This window comes from Callithrix jacchus, chromosome 12, assembly GCF_049354715.1.
Source record: "Callithrix jacchus isolate 240 chromosome 12, calJac240_pri, whole genome shotgun sequence".
NCBI lineage: Eukaryota > Metazoa > Chordata > Mammalia > Primates > Cebidae > Callithrix > Callithrix jacchus.
In genome coordinates this window covers 29,446,006-29,468,281 of record NC_133513.1, presented here as the reverse complement: position 1 = coordinate 29,468,281, position 22,276 = coordinate 29,446,006, and the positions used below count along the sequence as shown (strand labels likewise).

At 52.7% G+C, this 22,276-nt stretch overlaps 2 protein-coding genes and 1 long non-coding RNA gene across 11 annotated transcripts; 2 read left to right on the top strand and 1 right to left on the bottom strand.

Annotated features, from left to right (window-relative positions):
* Positions 1-334: 334 nt before the first annotated feature.
* LOC118146229 (uncharacterized) lies at positions 335-11,600 on the top strand. Of its 6 annotated transcripts, none has more exons than XM_054242748.2 (5): positions 368-455; positions 700-735; positions 1,966-2,106; positions 2,351-2,506; positions 11,089-11,600. In XM_054242748.2, the coding sequence occupies exons 2-5, from the start codon at positions 730-732 to the stop codon at positions 11,200-11,202; spliced, it is 417 nt and encodes a 138-aa protein (XP_054098723.1). In that variant the 5' UTR covers positions 368-455; positions 700-729; the 3' UTR covers positions 11,203-11,600. The 6 variants fall into 6 exon arrangements, with proteins under 6 accessions (XP_078201227.1, XP_078201226.1, XP_054098723.1 ...); XM_035267343.3 differs by having other exon boundaries at positions 368-488; positions 11,089-11,252; XM_035267345.3 differs by lacking the exon at positions 1,966-2,106.
* A 172-nt stretch (positions 11,601-11,772) lies between these two features.
* ALDOA (aldolase, fructose-bisphosphate A) lies at positions 11,773-17,659 on the top strand. Of its 4 annotated transcripts, XM_009009398.5 has the most exons (10): positions 11,773-11,849; positions 14,195-14,348; positions 14,544-14,676; positions 14,764-14,975; positions 15,882-15,936; positions 16,054-16,214; positions 16,550-16,633; positions 16,734-16,908; positions 17,069-17,268; positions 17,358-17,659. In XM_009009398.5, exons 2-10 carry the CDS (start codon positions 14,208-14,210, stop codon positions 17,451-17,453), a joined length of 1,257 nt encoding a protein of 418 aa, XP_009007646.1. In that variant the 5' UTR covers positions 11,773-11,849; positions 14,195-14,207; the 3' UTR covers positions 17,454-17,659. The 4 variants fall into 4 exon arrangements, with proteins under 4 accessions (XP_009007646.1, XP_078201224.1, XP_078201223.1 ...); XM_078345098.1 differs by lacking the exon at positions 14,195-14,348; XM_078345097.1 differs by lacking the exons at positions 11,773-11,849; positions 14,195-14,348 and adding an exon at positions 12,081-12,126.
* LOC118146230 (uncharacterized) lies at positions 12,253-22,218 on the bottom strand. The gene is made up of 2 exons (XR_004731807.3): positions 22,130-22,218; positions 12,253-15,009 (listed from the first exon to the last, which is right to left on the bottom strand). It is a non-coding gene; the product is annotated as an uncharacterized LOC118146230 (long non-coding RNA).
* Between the last annotated feature and the right edge of the window lie 58 nt (positions 22,219-22,276).

The following is a 22,276-nucleotide window of genomic DNA, read 5'->3' as shown; positions in this document are numbered from 1 at the left end:
TCTGATTTTTACAATATCCCTGAACGGCAGGCGTTTCTCCCTTTTGCAGAGGCGGGAAGGGACGCGCAGTGGCTTAGCAGAGACACATCCAAGTAGTGAGTGTAGCCTCGGGGTTCAATCCTCCCTCTGCGGCGCCCTGGTGCCTCCTCTAACGTCCAGCATCTGATGAGGATCCGACCCGGGCTGGCGACGGCGGGATTCGTTCTTCCCCTTCGGTCCCCGCGAGAAGGCCCCTAGGGCCGCGACGGCGCAGACCCAGTGGCCAAAGTAGCTAAGGCGGGAACCACGAGGCGTGAGGGGGGAGTATGGGCCTTGGCGGCCGCCGTAAAACACCACTCTGGTCTCCATGGCGACAGCGGGTTGCCGCGAACGGCTTCTGGGTGGAGCCGGCGCCTTGGCCGATTGGATCCAGCTCCGCGCGGAATCCGTGAATTGCCCGCGGCCCGAGGGTGCAGGTGGTGGGGACCGACGAACAGGGGAAGCCCGAGGTGTGGGGACTGAGGAGGAGAGTGGCCTGGGCGCGCTGGTGCCTGCGAGGAAAGCGCCGCCTCTGATCCCCGGCTCCCCAATTCCCTTCCCAAATCCCACCTTCCGGCCCAGCGATGGCCTCAGTTTCCCCAAACAGAATGGGGAAGAGGGTGGGCACCCCGGTCTAACGGCCCCTGTCAGCTTCTGAGACCCAGCATTTTCCCTCTGCAGCTCCCGGACTGACTGGCCCTGCCCTGCTCCATGGACGTAAGTCGGGGCCCCTTCCCCTCTCTGGGCTCCCTCAGCTCCCGGTCTTTACCCCAGCTGGGCCTACCTTTCAGCACGGACTGGGGAGGGGGCTTCTACCCAACACAGACTGCACCCTGCCAGCTCAGGACAAGAGCTGTGAGGAAGAGTCCCAGGAATGGACTTCCCACGGGAGGGCACATTTCTGGTATTCTTGGCCAAGATAAGGAGTTCACCAAGTAATCCAGGAGAAAAGGCATTTCCGGCAGAGGAAACAGCCTTGGGGTGAGAAGGAGGCTGCAGCATTCGGGGAACTGCTAGGGCTATAGTGTGGTTGGAAGAGGGGAGGGAAAGAGGTAGGCAGGGCTAAATTTGGAATCTTGTCACTGACACAAATTTTAAGTGCCAGGTGTGGTGGCTGTCGCCTGTAATCCCAGCTTCTGAGGAGGCTGAGGTGGGAGGATCATTTAAGCTCAGGAACTCCAGGTTGCATCGAGCCATGATCGTGCAGCTGCACTCCAACTTGGGCGACTGAGTCACTGCCTCTAAAAACAATTGGCTAAGTGTAGTGGCTCATGCTGAGAATCCCAGCACTTTGGGGGGCCGAGGCGGGCGGATCACCTGAGGTCTGGAGTTCAAGAGCAGCTTGGCCAACATGGCGAAACCCCCTCTCTACTAAAAATACAAAAATTAGCTGGGCATAGTGGCATGAGCCTGTAATCCCAGCTACTCTGGAGGCTGAAGCAGGAGATCCTAGGGGGCGGAGGTTGCAGTGAGCCAAGATTGCCCCACTCTGTACTCCAGCCTGGGCCACAGAGCAAGACTGTCTCAAAAATAATAATAATAAAATAAATAAATGCATATATAAAAGAAGAAGTTTTAAGTGAGTCACTGGGAGCCATTGATGGATTGTAAGAGAGGGAGGGATACACAAGGACACCTGGGGTGGAAAGGGGCAGAATTGGATGAGAGGGGCCAGTAATGTGGGCTGAGGGATGGGCAGGGAGTGGCAGGGGACTCAGAGACAAGAGATCTCTTTGGAGAGGCATTCTGGAAGGAACTGGGGATGACAGGGAATAAGGCAGGCTTGGGGTACAAGATAGTAAGTCAGGGTGTAATCCTTTCTTGATGCTCTCCCCACGATCTGGTGGCCATTCCTCTCCCAGCCACCTCCATGTCCCTCATGGTATTCCCGTGTTCCTGCAGCCCCTCTCCACTTCCTTGTCACCCCTTCCTCCTGTACTCATCCAGGCCTCTAGCCCGTGGAATCCAACCCCGGCTCCTGTCAGCAGCCCTCCCCTGCTGCTCCCCATCCCTGCCATCGTCTTCATCGCTGTGGGCATCTATTTGTTGCTGCTGGGTCTAGTGCTGCTGACTAGACACTGCCTGCTGGTGAGGGGTCTGGTCGTGGATAAAGGGTGGGCTCTGGGGAAGAGGAATCCTGGTAACCTGTCCCTTCATCTGCAGGCTCTTACCCTGAGACACTTGCCATTAAGCCCTCGCATTTATCCCTTTTGTGGTACCAGGGGGTCCCTCCTCTCCCGTCCCCAGCCAAATCTTTTCCTGCCCCCTTGGGAAAGCTGCCTTGGCTGTCACTACCTGCTGCCTGGCCCACATTCTGAACCCTGTGATCTAGGCCCAGGGCTGCTGCGTGGACAGTAGCTCCCCCTGCAGGAAGCAAGGTGCCTCTGGTTCCCCAAACTGCTGCTGGACCTGTGCCAAAGCCTGTGACTTTCCTCTGCCTAACCCGGCCCAGTTCCTGGATGCCTGCTGCCCCCAGCCCACCGGAGCTGTGAGTTCCATTCCTACCCCCTGCCCCGCTGAGTCTGATCTAGGTATTATCTGCATATTCATGTTTTTGCTCAACAATGTTTATTGCTGAGCACCTCCTCTAGGCCAGGCACTATTCCGGGGTATGAATCACGTGGAGCCAGGTAAAGTCAATCTATCAGACAATGTCTGGTGATGAAAGCTACTTGAAGAAAAGAAAATAGCATGCCAGCCAGAGAAAGGTGATGTGTGTAACATGTAGAGCACATAACCAGCACTTATAAAAATGGGAGCTGAATGAAAAACAGCTCACGCAGCTCCTTCCCATTTACCAGATGAACTATATTCCAGATATAGGGCCTTTTTACTGACATCATTTTTCCCAACAACACTGAGAACCAAGTTGTTGTTTTTTTCCTTATTTTCCTTCCTCCAGAGCTGTTTTTTTGTTTGTTTGTTTTTGTTTTTAAGACGGGGTTTCATCTTGTTGGTCAGGTTGGTCTTGAACTCCTGACCTCAGGTGATCCACCCACCTTGGCCTCCCCAAAGTGCTGGGATTACAGGCATGAGCCACTGTGTCCAGCCGGGTTTTTTGTTTTTTGTTGTTATTGTTGTTTCGAAACAAGATCTCACTCACCCAAGCTGGAGTGCAGTGGTGAGATCTGGGCTCATCGCAACCTCTGCCTCCCAGGCTCAAGCAATTCTCCTGCCTCAGCCTCCTGAGTAGGTGTGCACCACTACTGCCCAGCTAATTTTTGTATTTTTAGTAGGGATGAGGTTTCACCATGTTTGCCAGGCTGGTCTCGAATTCCTGACCTCAAATGATCCACCTACCTTGGCCTCCCAAAGTGCTGGGATTACAGGCGTGTGCCCGGCCATAGATTTTTTTTGTTTTTAGAGAGAGTCTTGGTCTGTCACCCAGGCTAGAGTGCAGTGGTACAATCATAGTTCACTGCAGCCTCGAACTCCTGGAGAGCTGGGGTTTTTTTTTTTTTTGAGATGGAGTTTTGCTCTTGTTGCCCAGGCTGGAATACAATGGTATAAGCTCGGCTCACTGCAACCTCCCCAGTTCAAGCAAGTCTCCTGCCTCAGCCTCCTGAGTAGCTGGGATTACAGGTGCACACCACTACACCCAGCTAATTTTTGTATTTTTATGGGGTTTCACCATATTGGTCAGGCTGGTCTCGAACTCCTGACCTCATGATCTGCCCACCTCAGCCTCCCAAAGTGCTGAGATTACAGGCATGAGCCACTGCACCAGGATTACAGGTGTGAGCCACCTTGCCCGGCCTAAGGGTCTCTCTCTCTCTTTTTTTTTTTGAGATGGAGTCTTACTTTTGCCCAGGCTGGAGTGCAATGGTTCGATCTCAGCTCACTGCAACTTCTGCCTCCCATATTCAAGCAATTCTCCTGCCTCAGCTTCCTGAGTAGCTGGGATTACAGGTGCCCACCACCATATCTGGCTAATTTTTATATTTTTAGTAGAGACGGGTTTCACCATGTTGGCCATGGCTGGTCTTAAACTCCTGACCTCAGGTGATCCACCCACCTGGGCCTCCCAAAGTGCTGAGATTACAGGCATGAGCCACTGCACCAGGCAAGAGCTGGGTATCTTTTAAAACCTATATGTTTTTTCTGATTACAAAAAGTATTATTTACAAAATATACATATAGAAATACAGGAAAAGTACCAATCACTTTACAAACCAGCTCTCTAACCCAAAGTTGCTGTTTTATATGTATCTCTCGTATACTAATATACATACAGTACTATCACTGCTGTATTTTACTATTATTTGGCAACAGTGGGGTTGTATCCCATAGGTTATTTCATCATACATGCTACTGTCCTCCCATCCCCCGCCTTTTTTGAGACAGGATCTTGCTCTGTCACCCAGACTGGAGTGCAGTGGTACAATCATAGCTCACTGCAGCCTCTACCTTTTGGACTCAAGCAATCCTCCCACCTCAGCCTCCCAAGTATCTGAGACTACAGGTGTATGCCGCCACACTCAGCTAATTTTTATATCTTTCAAAGAGACAGGGTTTTATGATGTTGCCCAGTTTGGTGTTGAACTCTTGGGCTCAAGTGATTCCCCCATCCTCAGCCTTCTAAAGTCCTGGGATTACAGGCATGAGCCACTGTGCCCAGCCTCTATTTGACTTTTTTTTTTTTCTAAGATGGAGTCTCGCTCTGTTGCCCAGCTGGAGTGCTGTGGCACGATTTCTGCTCGCTGCAACCTCTGCTTCCTGGGTTCAAGCGATTCTCTGCCTCAGCCTCCCAAGTAGCTGGGATTAACAGACACCCGCCACCACGCCTGGCTAATTTTTGTATTTTTAGTAGTGACGGGGTTTCACCATCTTGGCCAGGCTGGTCTTGAACTCCTGACCTTGTAATTCACCCACCTCAGTCTCCCAAAGTGCTGGGATTATGGGTATGAGCCACCGTGCCCAGCCTCTACTTGCCCTTTTTAACTTGACATCACACTTGGCCACCTATCCATGCCTGTGCGTGGAGACATAGCGTTACTGTCCTCCTCCAGCAGGAAGTTTATGGCTTCTCCAGTGTTACACAGGACAGCCCTGCACTGCAAATAGCTCCACAGTGTCAGCTAAAGTAGAATTCTCAGGGGAGAAGCCTGGCTTGCAGAAAACAGGCCTTTTTGCATTTGTGGGTTTAAAGATGTTAAATGTAATCGACCGCCTTCCTAGGGAATGATTATTTTGGGCTCAGAGATTCACCAAAGTGCCTGCCCTTGGAGTGGTGACCTTCCTTTCCTAGGACGGAAGGGGAGAATAAAAGAACAAATTCATAACTTTGGCTCACGGTGATTGGTGCTAATCCCTGGCATAGTCTCAGTTTTGAAGTAAATTGTGGGGCAAGGAGTGCTTTTTCAGATAATTAGCTTTTGGTTTCCCAGGGGCAGCCAGGAGAGGGGTCCCAGGGTTGGGGCTGAGGGGCAGAAGGGAAAAAGGGGGAGACCTTGGGTTATATAAACTCCCGTGTTATAGGAGGTGCTCCGTTACAAAATGAATTCTGGCCTGCTGTCCTAAGGATGCCGCCCTGTACCTTATCTGTCTACTTGAAGTGAATACCCAGGGACTCATCTCCTCGTTGGGAGAGAGGATGGGTGAGGTGCACTGTAAGGATGGACTGGGCGCTCCCACCTTCCCCACAGAGGGCTGCAGGAACTTTCAAACCTGGAGATGTCAGGGCCTGATCCTCTCTGGTTTCTCCTGGAACTTGGAAGGGATTTAGCATGGTGGAGGGCGGGGCAGGTTCTTTCTGTCCTTGAGCTGTCTTTCCACAAAGTACATTTAAATCCCTCCTTCTTCAGTTTCCTTGTAAGCCAAGAAGGTTACAAATCTTTTTTCTTTTTTTTTTCTGAGACGGAGTCTTGCTTTGTTGCCCAGGCTGGAGTAAGTGCAACGGCCCGATCTCAGCTCACTGCAACCTCCGCCTCCCGGGTTCAAGCGATTCTCCTGGCTCAGCCTCCCAAGCAACTGATATTACAGGCACGTGTCACCACACCTGGCTAATTTTTGTATTTTTAGTAGAGACCGGGTTTCACTGTGTTATCCAGGATAGTCTCCATCTCCTGACCTCTTGATCCGCCCACCTCGGCCTCCTGAAGTGCTAGGATTATAGGCATGAGCCACTGTGCCTGTCCAAGGTTACAAATCTCTTGTGCCATTTTGCAGCTGTCGACACTGAGGCTTACAGAGGCTGGAGCGACTTGGAGGTTATGTGGCTGGACCAGCCGGTTCACAAACCCAGGTTTTTCTTACTGAGGGAGAAACCTGCCTGCTCTGCTTCTTTCACGGGCATGTTGCTAGGATCTCTTTCATTCATTCACTGACTCATTCACTCCCTCACCAAAGATTTATGGAGTTACTGTAGTCACTATCTAGAGCCCTAGGGGCTCAGCAGAAACAAGATAAATAAGGTCCCTAGCCTTACAGGGCTTCCGTTCTGGTTATTGAAAGAGATAAGTAACTAGGCCATTACAACAGAGGGTGAGAAATGACATGCTATGGAGCAGTGGTTGCTCAGCTCTGCATGCAATCAGAAGCAGGTATGAGACTTAAAAGGAAAGCCAGACATCCAGGCCCCACACTCAGGTCTGGGATAGGGCTATAGTTTGTGAATCTTTCACAAGTTCTCACATGATTCTCATGCACACCAGGGTAAGAAGCACTGCTAAGGGAAGAAGCTATGATGACAAGAATAGCTCTCTTCCCCTTTTTTTTTTTTCAAACTGGGTCTCCCTCTGTCGCCCAGGCTGGAGTGCAGTGGTGCAATCTTGGCTCACTGCAACCTCCACCGCCCGGGTTCAAGTGATTCTTCTCACTCAGCCTCCCTAGTAGCTGGGACTACAGGTGACCGCCACCATGCCCAGCTAATTTTTGTAATTTTAATAGAGTCGGGGTTTCACCGTGTTGGCCAAGCTGGTCTTGAACTCCTGACCTCAGGTGATCTGCTTGCGTTGGCCTCCAAAGTGCTGGGATTAAAGATGTGAGCCACGGAGCCCGGCCAAGAACAGCTGTCTTTCGTCCAGCACTCACTATGTATCAGGCATCATGCTTAGTTCTTTCCATCGATTTCCCACAATGACCTTATGAAGTAGGTGTTATATTTGTTCACTTTATTTTATTTTATTCTTTTGAGATGGAATCTCACTCTGTTGCCCAGGCTGGAGCACAGTAAAACAATCTTGGCTCATTGCAATCTCTACCTCCCGGGTTTAAGCAAGTATCCCACCTCAGCCTCCTAAGTAGATGGAACCACAGGCATGCGCCACCATGCCCAGCTTTTTTTTTAATTTTTATTTTTAGTAGAGATGGGATTTCACCATGTTGGCCAGGCTGGTCTTGAACTCCTGCCCTCAGTGCCGGGATTATAGGCCACCACACCCAGCCTTGGGTGTTATATTTGTTTCAGAGATGAGGAAACTGAGGAAAACATGAATTAGCCAGGCTGAGATTCAAACCCAGGCCTTACTGACTCTAGGGCCCGGGCTTTAACCACTAGAGATGATGACCAGCTCTGAGTCAACGGGAAAAAATTCAAGTGAAAAACTCTCCTGAAAGCCTGACAGACACAAGGGTTAACAGTCTTGTGGAGTCCTTGTTTAAAGAACTTAAACAGCAGATTCCTCCCAGAAGCCACATGGCTGCTTGTAACAGTTGAGAAATCCATTAGCCAGTTATTAATGACAAGGGAGAGAGCCAAGAAATGCTTTTAATACCCTCTTTTCTGAGGTAATGGCAGCAGAGCCTCTCTCAACCACGGGTTCTGTGCACAGAATGGCGGTGTGGTCCTTCAAAAACCCACGGAGGCAATTTCATCCCCAGATTGGGACTCCCTAGAAACACCCCAAGCCACACCCTCATCAGACACAAGAAAATCACTTCTCTCTCTCCTTTCCACCATGACACTTCCAGCCTCCCCCAGGGAGGGAGTTCCCTAGACAGTAGCACAACCCAATTCAGACCCCTGTCCCTGCAGGTGGCAGGTCCCCTCCCTCACTGCAGCCTCTGGTGATACATGATCTCACCAGTCATCTGACACTGCACCCCGAAACCTCAGCTGTTGGAAAGGTCATTCCCCTATTCCTGGCTTGGCCAAGTTTCTGATTGAATTGTACAACTGTGACTGTCACTGCCTCTGGCCTCAAGGAGCCAGTCTTCTGTCACACAGCCATCCTGGGCGTGTCCCACTTCAGCCTTGGCCTGACTCCAGCCATGCCTAAGGCAGCTGCAGGCCATCCTGTCCTAGGGCTGGACAGCAGTGCGCTGGATAGACCAGTTCTTCCCATCTCTAAGGACATGCTGTTCCTATTCCCCACAAGACAGTCCTTGTTTCCCCCAGGAGCTGAGAAGCCCTCTTCTTCTTTGCCTAAAGAGGACAAATGATATGCTTAGATTCATCCATTCATTCAGCATTCATCTGTATCTCAGATGCCTGCTGAGCACAAGTCCCATGCTAACTCAGTGGAGAACACGGGATGACCTGCCCCTCTCCTGGCCCACCCTAAGAGAGGCTGATGTTCCTGGCACTGGGAGGCAGAGGGCTTGATAGGGATCACAGGCAGGACTGTCCATCCCCATCCCAGCTCCATTCCCATCACTTACCTCTCTGTCTGTGCCTCCATTTCCTTTTTTTTTTTTTGAGCCGAAGTTTCACTCTTGTTACCCAGGCTGGAGTGCAATGGCGTGATCTCGGCTCACTGCAACCTCCACCCCCTGGATTCAAGCAATTCTCCTGCCTCAGCCTCCCGAGTAGCTGAGACTACAGGCACGCGCCACCATGCCCAGCTAATTTTTGTATTTTTAGTAGAGACGGGGTTTCACCATGTTGACCAGGATGGTCTCGATCTCTTGACCTTGTGATCCACCCACCTTGGCCTCCCAAAGTGCTGGGATTATAGGCATGAGCCACTGTGCCCAGACTTTTTTTTTTTTTTCTTTGAGGCAGAGTCTTGTTCTGTTGCTCAGGCTGGAGTGCAGTGGTGCGATCTCGGCTCACTGCAACCTCTCCTTCTCGGGCACAAGTGATTCTCCTGCCTCAGGCTCCTAAGTAGCTGGGATTACAAATGTGTGCCACCATGCCCAGCTAACTTTTGTATTTTTAGTAGAGATGGAGTTTTGCCATTTTGGCCAGGCTGGTCTCAAACTCCTGACCTGAAGTGATCTGCCTGCCCTGGCCTCCTAAGGTGCTGGCATGAGCCACCGTGCCCAGCCATCCATTTTCTCTTTTGTAAGAGATTACTCAGGATTCTGATAATTAAAAGAGATATAACTGTTTTGAAAACATTAAATTGGGTGCAGTGGCTTACGCCTATAATCCCAGCATTTTGGGAGACCAAAACGGGTTTAGCCCAGGAGTTTGAGACCAGCCTGGGCAACATGGTGAAATCCCGTCTCTACAAAAAAACAGAAAAAATGGCGTAGGCACGGTGGCTCACACCTGTAATCCCAGCACTTTGGGAGGTTGAGGTGGGCGGATCACCTGAGGTTAGGAGTTGGAGACCAGCCTGGTCAACATGGTCAAACCCTACTAAAAATACAAAAATTAGCCAGGTGTGGTGGCTCATGCCTGGAGTCCTAGCTACTCGGGAGGCTGAGGCATGAGAATCTCGTTTGATCCCAGGAGGCGGAGGTTGCAGTGAGCAGAGATCATGCCACTGCACTCCAGCCTGGGTGACAGAACAAAACTCCTGTCTAAAAAAATAAAAATAAATTAATCGTGTATAGTGGTACACGCCTATAGTCCCAACTATTCGGGAGGCTGAGGTAAGATCAATCTGGCCTGGGAGGTGGAGGCTGCAGTGAGATATGATAAGGCCACTCACTGCACTCCAGCCTGGGCAACAGAACAAGACTTTGTCTCAAAAAAAAAAAAAAATGGAGATTTTTTAAAATTTAAAAATATGGCCGGGTGTGGTGGCTCACGCCTGTAATCCCAGTACTCTAGGAGGCCAACGCAGACAGATCACCTGAGGTTGAGAGTTAGAGACCAGCCTGACCAACATGGAGAAAACCCTCTACTAAAAAACAAAATTAGCCAGGTTTTGTGGCACATGCCTGTAATCCCAGCTACTCGGGAGGCTGAGGCAGGAGAATCGCTTGAACCCAGGAGTCGGAGGTTGCAGTGAGCCGAGATCGAGCCATTGAACTCCAGCCTGGGCAACAAGAGCGAAATTTCATCTCAAAAAGAAAAAAAAAATGGCCAGGCACAGTGGCTTATACCTGTAATCCCTACACTTTGGGAGGCCAAGGTGGGTCGATCACCCAAGGTCTGGAGTTTGAGACCAGCCTGTCCAACATAGTGAAACCCCATCTCTACTAAAAATACAAAAAGTAGCTAGGCATGGTGGCTTACACCTGTAGTTCCAGCTGCTTGGGAGGCTGAGGCAGAAGAATTACTTGAACCAGGAGGCACAGGCTGCAGTGAGCTAAGATTGCACCACTGGGCTCCAGCCTGGGCAAGAGAGTGAGACCCTGTTTCAAAAAAAAAAAAAAAAAATTAAAAATATGTGAATTGCCAATTTCAAAGAAACCTAGAAAGATTTTTAAAATCATTCATGAATGTTGTCTGTGCCTTGCACAGAGTAGAAGCTCGAAAATGGCGAATGAGACTCTAGTTTGGTCTCATGCGAAGGAGTCCATAAAGCCCACAAGTCATTTTCATGATGGACAGAAAAACGTGTGCTTTCTCTGTCTACTGACTCAGCTGCACAGGCCACGGGACTGTAGCAGAACCATCTTTTCAGCTGGACTTCAGGAGGCCCAAATTCTAGCACGGGACCCAGGGCCAGTTGCTCTCTGGTCCCGTGCTCTCAGTCTCCTCACCCATAAAATGGGAAAGGGAGAACCCCCGAATTATTGCTTCTAGCTCCTGAGCTCAGTTGTTTAGAACAAGGACGCACTGCTGATTTTTCAACAGCACAGGCAATTGCTGTTCCTGGGAATGATGGACCGTACCCTCTGTTCTACTGGGCAAGTGGGACTTCCCAGGCCTCTCTGTTCCCTTCTCTCCTTAGAGAGCAACAGACTTGGCCCCATCCCACTTCCCTCATACCCCTCTCTCTCATCCCTCAGGACTGGGCACCTCACTGCCCCCGCTGCTGCCCACTCTGCGACTGTGCCTGTACATGCCAGCTTCCCGACTGCCAGAGCCTCAACTGTCTCTGCTTCGAGATCAAGCTCCGATGAGGATCCAGTGTCCTGCCCTCTGGGGAGCGGCCAGCCCCCAGGGCCCATGTGCCCTCCTCCTTGAGGGGCCTCAGGACACTTTTCTCCAGGCTGCTGGAACCACAAATGGCCTGCCCAGCACCCAAGCCTGGGAACTGGAAGTGGCTGTGCAGGGCCTGGCTCCCTGCAGGGCAGGACTCTTGGCCGGCTGCATGGCACCTCCTCTGGATGGCCAGAGAGGGGCTAGTGCTCCAGCAGGTGCCCTGGCTCCCCTTCTCCTACCCAAGTGAACGATTTTAAGGTGGGCAGGGGAGTGGCGCTGCTCACCACACAGTGTTATAGGAGGAGCCTGGGCCTTGAGTACCGAGTACTCAGGGGTGCCACAACCACACTCCATCCATGGACTGTTATTTTAGGAGGTGAGTGTAGTGCCAGTATCTGCTCTCCTTTAAAAAAAAAAAAAACCCAAGGCTCCAGAGAATCACTACAGCCACCGTCACTGCAGGGAGTCGGGAGGAGGGAGATTAGAGAAGGAGCCAGGGAGGCCACGTGATCCGAGTCCCCTTACCCCTTTCCCTTCGACAGATCCCTGGCCAGAGATTTATTTCTCTTGACAACCAAGGGCCTCTGTCTGGATTTCCAAGGAAGACATTTCCTTTGAAGCACCGGTGAGTGGGCAGGGGCTCCCTCGTCAATACGGCAGACAAGCCTTCCTCCCCCTTCCCCGAGGCCGGGCCCCACGCTGGTGTGAATGTCAGGGGCTTCAGGTTTCCCTAAATATAGGTTCCTGCCAGAGGATCCGTGGCGGGAAAAGGGCAGAGGTCATCGGAGAAGGTCGGGGACACTGGTGCCGGGCGGGCAGGAGCCGCCTTATAACCCAGCCCGGGCACCCCTGGCTCACTCGCTGCTGACCAGGCTCTGCCGGCTTCTTCAGTCTCGCCGCAGGTGGGCCCCTCGCAGGACTGGGCTGGGGTAGGGGTGGGGTTGGGCCGACAGGCTCTTGGTGAGTCCGGGTGAGGAGTGGAGACTTGGACGGTAGGAGTTGGGGGCTCAGAAAGCATCTGAGGCAGATCAGCTCGGGGATGGATTTTATTCTGGAGAAGGAAGTCAGGTCCAAGGAAGACGTTTGGCAGGGACTGTGGCCCTGCATGCCCGAGGCCGAGCAGCGGCCGGTACATGGCGGCGCAGGGTGTCCACCTGGCTACGACCGCCCGAGTGGAGAGAACGTGCGCATGCGCGATCCAGCCCGCCCCGCCTGCTGGGAGCCCGCACAGCGGAGGCCTAGCCTTCGTGCCGCGCCAGCCCCACCGCCCTGTCGCGCTTCCGCGTATTCTCTCGCCGCCCTTTCCTCCGCCTCCCTTACGCCTGGGCTAGTGACGGGTGACGGGGGATCGGCTCCGCGCCTTTCACGGCCCAGGCCGCAGGCGAGGCAGGCCGACTTGCGACCCGGTGGTGACACGCGCCGCAGCCGCGCAGGCTGGAAACTGGAGCTGCCCCGGGCCGCGGGCTGGGCCTGGGAGGCCCAGCCCAGCCTCCTCCTTTTCCGACTCTTCCATCTGCATCTCCCACCTTCCCGTCCCCCACTCCTCCGGTGCTGATATTCTGGCTGAGTCACGGTGCCCAAGAGCGCGCCAGGAGGGGGAGAAGGAGCGGAGGGGAGGGCCCTGGCGACCCGCGGGATGTGGCCCGAGTCACGTCCGAGGGGGGCGGGGGAGGAGTCGTGTTCTCACCGCCCGTCCTCTACCTAGCGCGGCCTCTGGGCTGCGCCTCTTGGGGGCGGCCCGTCGCCCACTCCCTCGCTTGCAATTGGACGCCTCCCGCTCCCTGCAGAGGAAAAAGCTCGGCGGAGGGCGGAGTGGTGCCTTTAAAAGGCCGAGCGCCGCCTTCCTCCTGCCCGCCCATTGCACCGCCCCCTCCGAGGCTGGTTCGGCTGCGTTCCTCTCGGAACGCGCCGCAGAAGGGGTCCTAGTGACGAGTGCGGCATTCGCTCCCAGAGTCCACTCGCCAGCCCGCCGTCCTCTGCCGCCAGATCCCGCACACTCGCCCCTCTCCTGTACCAGGTGAGCGCTCCTCTTCACGTGCGGGGACCAGGGACCGTGGAGAAGGATCTTGAGGGCAGTGGCGGGTTGGGCGTCCGCGTGGAGCCCCCCCTCACCCCATGCCAGCGTCTCCCCACTACTGGCCACATTCAGGCTCCTCGGCCCCTCCACCCTGAGGTCACCTAACTGCGCAATGCAGCCGCTGCACGCGCTGAGTCATGGCGGGGGAGGAAGCCAGACGAGATGGAGGACCATTCTCCTCCCCTTTTGTTGCAGGGACCCCTGTGGCAAAGGATTAGGGCCCCTTAGTCTCGGTGGGGATCCTAAGCGACAGTGAGGGGTGAGGGCAGGCCCGTGTACACCCCCAGGGTTCTCGCAAGCGGGAGGTTGGTTCCTGGCCTGCGGAACTCGGCGCCCCTCTCGAGGAGGGAAAACCCCTTGGTGGCGCTTGATGCCCGGCTAACACTTTCCGTCTTTCCTTATCGGGCGACCTTGATTCTGAGCCTGGAACAGCTACAGCCTTGGGAAGCGACAGGACATTTTTCTTGGAAAGGGATGGGGCTCTTGCCCCTCCGCCCGTAGGAAGTGACCACGGCAAAGATTACCGCTTTCCTCTCCTCGCCTCAGGCTAGGACTTGTTAGGCCCTTGCCTGAGCTTCTCCTTGCTCTCTTACCTTTCTCCTAATACCCCTTTCCTACCACCCGCCCCCTCCCTTGTGGGGAAAACCCTGACCTTGGGATGTCCTTGAAGGGTTGGAGCCCAGGCCAGCCCTGGGATCTTGGGTGGATTGGAAGGAACGCCCCAGTGGCAGTCAGGAGAGCTAGGTTAATCTCAGATCTGGCTCCGGGGTTGCTGTGTGGCTTGAGGCACAGACCTTTTCCTTATCTGGGCCCTTTCCCACGAGGGTGTTGGGCCCTCTGCTCGATTCACGACCTTTACATTCTAAAATACTCCGGTTCGGTTTTGTTTTCAGGCAAGGTGGCCCCATGGCAAGGCGCAAGCCAGAAGGGTCCAGCTTCAACATGACCCACCTATCCATGGCTATGGCCTTTTCCTTTCCCCCAGTTGCCAGTGAGCAACTCCACCCTCAGCTGGGCAACACCCAGCACCAGACAGAGTTAGGAAAGGTACAGGGGCAGGCCTAGCATAGGGAAGTCGGGCGTATGGGAGAGCTGGGAACCAGAGGTGCCCCCAGGGCCTACTGGGTGTGGGGCAGGGGAGGTAGGGGACATTTGCCCTGACCTCCAGGCGAGGGGCCCTGCTTATTGGGAGATCATGAGAAGGCCCAGCTAACCAATCCTCTCCCTGTTTCCTGTACCCAGGAACTTGCTACCACCAGCACCATGCCCTATCAATATCCAGCGCTGACCCCGGAGCAGAAGAAGGAGCTGTCTGACATCGCTCACCGCATCGTGGCCCCGGGCAAGGGCATCCTGGCTGCAGATGAGTCCACTGGTGCGGGCAGGAGACAGAATGGGTGGAGGGTGCAGGGTTGGGAGTGGCAGGCTGATCCCCTAATTCCCATGTGACACGTCCTCCCAGGGAGCATTGCCAAGCGGCTGCAGTCCATTGGCACTGAGAACACCGAGGAGAACCGGCGCTTCTATCGTCAGCTGCTGCTGACAGCTGATGACCGGGTGAACCCCTGCATCGGGGGTGTCATCCTCTTCCACGAGACACTCTACCAGAAGGCGGATGATGGGCGTCCCTTCCCCCAAGTTATCAAATCCAAGGGCGGTGTTGTGGGCATCAAGGTGAGGGGCAGGGCCTCAGGATGTGACGTTTGAGCTAGAGGTGAAGGAAGGAAATCCAGGTTAGTGAGGCAGGGGATGAATGCTGGGTTGGAGGCCTAGAAACTTGCAGGGATCCTGCTTCAGGCTTAGGGCATTTACTCGGCATTTTTAGTCCTCACATTTCTTTTTTTTGAGACAGAGTTTTGCTCTTGTTGCCTAGGCTGGAGTGCAGTGGGGCAGTCTCAGCTCACCGCAACCTCCATCTCCCAGATTCAAGCGATTCTCCTGCCTCAGCCTCCCCAGTAGCTGGGATCACAGGCATTCGTCACCACACCCGGCTAATTTTTCACTTTCAGTAGAGACAGAGTTTTTCCATGTTGGTCAGGCTGGTTTCGAACTCCTGACTTCAGTTGATCCTTCCACCTGAGCCACCCGAAGTGCTGAGATTACAGGCGTGAGCCGCTGCGCCCGCCCAATCCTCATGATTCTAAGAGAATAGTAGTATTCCTACTTTACAGATGAAAGTCTCAGAAGCTCAGGGAAGTGAAGTGTTTTGCTCTCAGAGTTAGTAAGTGGCAGAGCCCCAGTCTCCTGACATCAAATTCAGTGAGCATTTGTTGTCAAGTAACATCCCAGTGTATCCTGTCTCAGAGGATTGGTTACTGTAACTAAGCGAAAATATGTGCAAGCCCTGAGATGCAGTTTAAGAGATTAAGTACATGTGGGGGAAGATTGGGATTAAAGAGAAAAGGGGTACACGCGTATCCCCGCTACTTGGGAGGCTGAAGCGGGAGGATCACTTGAGCCCAGGAAGTGGAGACATCACTGAGCTGAGATCCCACCACTGTACTCCATCCTGGGCGACAGTGGAAAGGGTGCTAGAGGTCATTTCTTGTGTCTTAATGTTGTTCCCCCAAACCCCAACAGGTAGACAAGGGCGTGGTCCCCCTGGCAGGGACAAATGGTGAGACCACCACCCAAGGTGAGAACTGTTTGGCTGTCTATCCTGCAAACGCAACCTAAGCAGGTTTGGGTGCAGGGAGGAGTGGAAACCACATGTCCCTCCCCACTGCGCTTTGACTCCTCCATCTTCTCCTAGGGCTGGATGGGCTGTCTGAGCGCTGTGCCCAGTACAAGAAGGATGGCGCTGACTTCGCCAAGTGGCGTTGTGTGCTGAAGATTGGGGAGCATACCCCCTCAGCCCTTGCCATCATGGAAAATGCCAACGTCCTGGCCCGTTATGCCAGCATCTGTCAGCAGGTGGGCCTGCAGGTCCCCAATAGGCCTCCTCCCGCCTTATTTGGTTCCAGTGTCACTAACTTGCCAGCCACCCACCATGGTGCCTGCCTCCCCTAAGCAAGCATCAGCCTTGGCCTGTAGAGGACACTCAAGGGCTGTGTGAGGCAGAGGGGCCAAGGAGGGATTGTGAGTGGATCTGAGGAGGTGGAGGTGGCTGTCTGCTGTAATCTGCCGAAGGCTTTGCAGCCTGAGTCCCTGGCATCATTGAGATATGGTCTTGGCCAGTGGTTGTGTGGAGCTGTAGGTGGGACTCCAGGTTAGGAGGCTTCACAGCCACCCTGTCCCTCACCCCACAGAATGGCATTGTGCCCATCGTGGAGCCTGAAATCCTCCCTGATGGGGACCATGACTTGAAGCGCTGTCAGTATGTGACTGAGAAGGTAGGTGACTGCCTGCCTGACCAATGCAGGGTGGCTGGGCAGGGGTCCTGGGGCTAACCTGTCCTCCCCTCCACCCTGCTGTGCCCCTACTCTGCTCCAGGTGCTGGCTGCTGTCTACAAGGCTCTGAGCGACCACCACATCTACCTGGAAGGCACCTTGCTGAAGCCCAACATGGTTACCCCAGGCCACGCCTGCACTCAGAAGTTTTCTCATGAGGAGATTGCCATGGCGACTGTCACAGCGCTGCGCCGCACGGTTCCCCCTGCTGTCCCTGGTGAGGCCTACACTCTCATCTTGACATAATAGGCAGTAGATGAGCTCCACCCATGACCCTCTGCCCATTTGGCAGATTTCCATGGCAGCTTCTACCAGCTCCTGCCGGGTTCCTGGGTCTCTGACCACAGCCCTGCCCACCTCTCGCCCCCACTCCACAGGCATCACCTTCCTTTCTGGAGGCCAGAGTGAGGAGGAGGCATCCATCAACCTCAATGCCATCAACAAGTGCCCCCTGCTGAAGCCCTGGGCCCTGACCTTCTCCTACGGCCGAGCCCTGCAGGCCTCTGCCCTGAAGGCCTGGGGTGGGAAGAAGGAAAACAAGAAGGCAGCGCAGGAGGAGTACATCAAGCGCGCCCTGGTAAGGATGTGGGCAGGAGGTGGGCTGGATGCCTGGGTGGGTGGGACTTGGAGAAGAACCCTTCTCATTCCACTCCTCTCCCCGCTTAGGCCAACAGCCTCGCCTGTCAAGGAAAGTACACCCCAAGCGGTCAGGCTGGGGCTGCTGCCAGCGAGTCCCTCTTCATCTCTAACCATGCCTACTAAGCGGAGGTGTTCCCAGGCTGCCCCCAACACTCCAGGCCCCGCCCCCTCCCACACTCTCTTGAAGAGGGGGCCTCTTACTCCGGGGCTCCAGGCTGTCTTGCCCACACTCTTGCCTCCCTTGTGACAGTGATGTGTGGTGTTGTCTGTGTATGCTAACTCCATCGCCCTTTCCAGCACACTGCCAATAAACAGCTATTTAAGGGGGAGTCTGCCATCCGTGTCTTGTAGTGTCTAATGCAGGGGAGGGCCTGGAGAGGCAGCAGAGCCCAGAAGAAAGACCCCCTGTTCTTCGTCCTTCCTTCCTGGGCGAGAAAGGGGCAAAAGGTGAAAGGGCCTTTCTGCTCTGTTTTATGTGCCCAGGGCTTCGAGAAAGGCTGAGAGCTTGTGACATTTTCTTCTAGCCACTATAAGGCTTCTCCCCTTCACCTAGCAGCATCAGATGGGACTCACAGTCAGGGAGTATGGTTGTAACTGCTCATGTCTTACGAAGCTGCAGCCCCAGCCTCACTTTTAGTCCCAGAACTCAAGGAGGCGCAGAAGACCCCTGTGACAAACCTACCAACTAGCTCACTTTCTTGAGTGACATGAGCCAGGCAAGGGGTCTTCTATATAAGCAGGTGCTGTTTTTCTCAACTTATATACCTAAGGCTCTTTTGCTAAAGATTGAATTGCTTCTTGGTGGAAAGGAGTCTTAATGCATATCTTTTTTGGTTTTTTTTTTCTTTTTTCTTGAGACAGTTTCACCCTTGTCACCCAGATGAGTGCAGTGGCACCATCTCGGCCCACTGAAACCTCTGCCTCCCAGGCTCAGTGATTCTTCTACCTCAGCTACTGAGTAGCTGGGATTACAAGCACACACCACTATTGCCTAATTTTTGTATTTTTTAGTTGAGATGAGCCACGGTGCCTACCAATACTTAACTACGCTATTGAGTTTTCTGTTTTCCCATCTTAACAGGAGATGGAATTAGAGAGGGCTTCTTAGTGCCTTTGGGCTGTGGAATCCCATGAAAAACCCTGAATTGTTTGCAGCACCCCCTTGATAATGCAGCTACAGAAGCTCAGCTGTAGAGCTCAGACTTAGGGTCAAGAACTGAGCCCCTACAGCTGCTGCATTCCACGAAGCCAGAATGAGGCCCCCATGCCATTACTTGAGCCCTAATGACCCAGGCTGGGACATACAGTGATTATATCAGCTCTCTGGACCTAGAGAATCTGCACTGATTCAGGTAGAATGGGCTTCCCTAGAACCTTCTAGGAATATAAAAACTTGATCCTAGGTGGGGGGCGATGGCTCAGGCTGTAATCCCAGCACTTTAGGAGGCTGAGGCAGACCGATCATGAGGTCAGGAGTTCAAGACCAGCCTGGCCAATATGGTGAAACCCCATCTCTACTAATAACACAACAGTTAGCAAGGCATGGCGGCATGCACCCACAGTCCCAGCTACTCAAGAGACTGAGGCAGAAGAATCCCTTGAACCTGGAAGGCAGAGGTTGCAGTGAGCCGAGATCTGCACTCCAGCCTCGTGACACAGCGAGACTTCGCCTCAAAATAAATAAATAAAAATAGAGACTAGAGAACCAGAGAACTTCAGATACCGGTTTGGGAGTTTGGAATTTTTTAAATTTTTTTGACACTAAGTCTCACTCTGTGGCCCAGGCTGGAGTGCAGTGGCATGATCTTGGCTCACCAAAACCTCCGCCCCCTGGGATTACAAGTGTACACTATTGCACCAGCTAACTTCTTGTATTTTTAGTAGATGGGGTTTTACCACGTTGGCCAGGCTGTCTTGAACCCCTGACCTCAGGTAATCCATCCATCTTGGACTCCCAAAATGCTAGGATTACAGGGGTGAGCCACCACACTTGGCCTGGATTTCTTAATTTTTATAATCTGAGTTCCCAAAAAAGTAATTGATAGAGGCCGGACAAGGTGGCTCACGCCTGTAATCCTAGCACTTTGGGAGGCTGAGGTGGGTAGATCACCTGAGGACAGGAGTTTAAGACCAGCCTGGCCATCATGGTGAAACCCCATCTTAAAAAAAAAAAAAAAAAAAAATCAATTGATTAAAAAAAAACAGACCTAAGGACACAACTTTCTTTTTCTTTGAGATGGCATCTTGCTCTGTTGCCCAGGCTGGAGTACAGTGGCACAATCTCAGCTCACGGCAATCTCTGCCTCCCCAGTTCAGTGATTCCAAGTAGCTGGGACTATAATCTTACCACTATGCCCAGCTAATTTTTTTTTTTTTTGGCATTTTTACTAGAGAGGGTTTCACCATGTTGGCCAGGCTGGTCTCAAACACCTGACCTCAGGTGATGCACCTGCCTTGGTCTCCCAAAGTGCTGGGATTACAGGTGTGAGCCACCATGCGCAGCCGGGTTCAAATTTCTTATTTATTGTTTGATAGACAGGGTCTCACTCTGTTGCCCAGCCTGGTATTGAACTCCTGGGGTCATTCGATCCTCCTCGGCCTCCCAAAGTGCTGGGATTACATGCTTGAGCCACCACACCTGGCCCCGGATTCAAATTTCAATGTAAAATCCCCAATCCACAGTTATACGAACAATGAGTTACTTAACCTCTCTGAGCCAGTTTCCTTCCTCAAAAAAGGCATAAACCTTTTTTTGTTTTTGAGACGTCTCTATGGCCCAGGCTAGAGTGCAATGGCGTGATCTTGGCTCACTGTAACCTCCGCCTTCCAGGTTCTAGCAATTCTGCCTCAGTCAGCCTCCTGAGTAGCTGGGATTACAGGTGTGCACCACCACGCCTGGCTAATTTTTGTATTTTTAGTAGAGACAGAGTTTCACCATGTTTGTCAGGCTGGTCACGAACTCCTGACCTTATGGTCCACCCACCTCAGCCTTCCAAAGTGCTGGGATTACAGGTGTAAACCACCATGCCTGGCCTAGGCATAAAACTTTCAGGCAACAGAAAGCAACTAAGAAGGTGGGCACGGTGGCTCAAGCCTGTAATCCCAGCACTTTGGGAGGCTGACGCAGGGAGATCACCTGAGGTCATAAGTTGGAGACCAGCCTCAAGACCAGTGTGGCCAACATGATGAAACCCTGTATCTAGTAAAACTACAAAAATTGGCCAGGCATGGTGGCTCATGCCTCTAATCCCAGCATTCGGAGGCCGAGGCAGGTAGATCACCTGAGGTCAGGAGTTTGAAACCAGCCTGGCTAACATGGTGAAACCTCGTCTCTACTAAAAAGACAAAAATTAGCTGGGTGTGGTGGCAGATGCCTGTAATTCTAGCTACTCAGAAGGCTGAGGCAGGAGAATCACTTGAAGCCAGGAGGTGGAGGTTACAGTGGGCTGAAATCACGCCATTGCCCTCCAGCCTTGGGCAACAAGAGCAAGACTCCATCTTAAAAAATAAATAAATAGTAAAAACACAAAAATTAGCCGGGCATGGTGGCACATGCCTGTAATCCCAGCTACTCAGGAGGCTGAGGCAGGAGAATTGCTTGAACTTGGGAGGTGGAGATTGTAGTAAGTCGAGATTGTACCACTGCACTCCAGTCTGGGCAAAAGAGTGAGACTGTCTCGAAAAAAAAAAAAGAAAGAAAGAAAAAGCAACTAAGAAATGTTAAGGGGAACATTTTGGAATCACAGAAATCATGCTGACTGAGATACAGGCTTGGCATAGGAAAGGTGGACTCCAATTTGTTAACTTCTGAAGCTGTCAATGGCAAAGATTTCTCTGAAGGCACCGGAAGAGATTTGAATTGGGCTTCCTTCATCCATTGAACAAGTATTAAGTATTTCTATGTATTAACAAGTATTTCTAAATGCTTACCATGCCAGGCCTTATTCTAAGCACTGGGGCTTCAATATTGAAAAAGACAAAGTTGGATCCTCCAAGGATTGTGGTGTCGGATAAATAACAAAAATGTGTAACTTAAAAAAGTGTAACATAAAGTTACAAGGCCTAGTCCCAGCTCGACTTGTTTCCCTAGCTGAAATGGGGATGACCAGGCGTGGTGACTGAGGCCTGTAATCCAAGCACTTTGGGGGGCCGAAGAGGGAGGATCGCTTGAGCCCAGGAGTTCGAGATTGAAGTTAGCTATGATCGCCCCACTGGACTCCAGCCTGAGCAAGAGAGCAAGACACTATCTCTAATTTAGAAAAAAATAAAAGTTGTGGCCGGTCGCAGTGGTTCACGCGCCCATGAACCCAAAGTAATCCCAGCACTTTGGGAGGCCTAAGCGGAAGGATCACCTGAGGTCAAGAGGTTGAGACCAGCCTAACCAATGTGGAGAAACCCTGTCTCTACTAAAAATACAAAACTAGGCCGGGCATAGTGGCTCACGCCTGTAATCCAAGCACTTTGGAGGCCAAGGCGGGAGGATCACCTGAGGTCGGGAGTTCAGGACCAGCCTGACCAATATGGTGAAACCCCGTCTTAAAAAAAAAAAAGAAAACTAGCCAGGCGTGGTGGCACACATGCCTGTAATCCCAGCTACTCGGGAGGCTGAGGCAGGAGAATCGCTTGAACCCGGGAGGCGGAAGTTGCGGTGAACCTAGATCGCGCCATTGTACTCCAACCTGGGCAACAAGGGCCAAACTCCGTCTCAAAAAGAAAAAAGAAAGTTGTCTAAATTTAAACATTTTTATAAAATGAAATGGGAGGGGACTGGTCTAGGGTTTCTAACAGCCCAACATCACCTGCGGCTGAGCCCACAAACACTTCCGCTGGCCTCCAGCTGCCACCGGATTACTCCCGCTCCTTCCCGATTTCAGACTTGGGAAGTGGTGCCGGGGGCGCGAGGAGGGAGGGTGAGGAGCGTGTATGACGCCACATCCGGCGCGCGG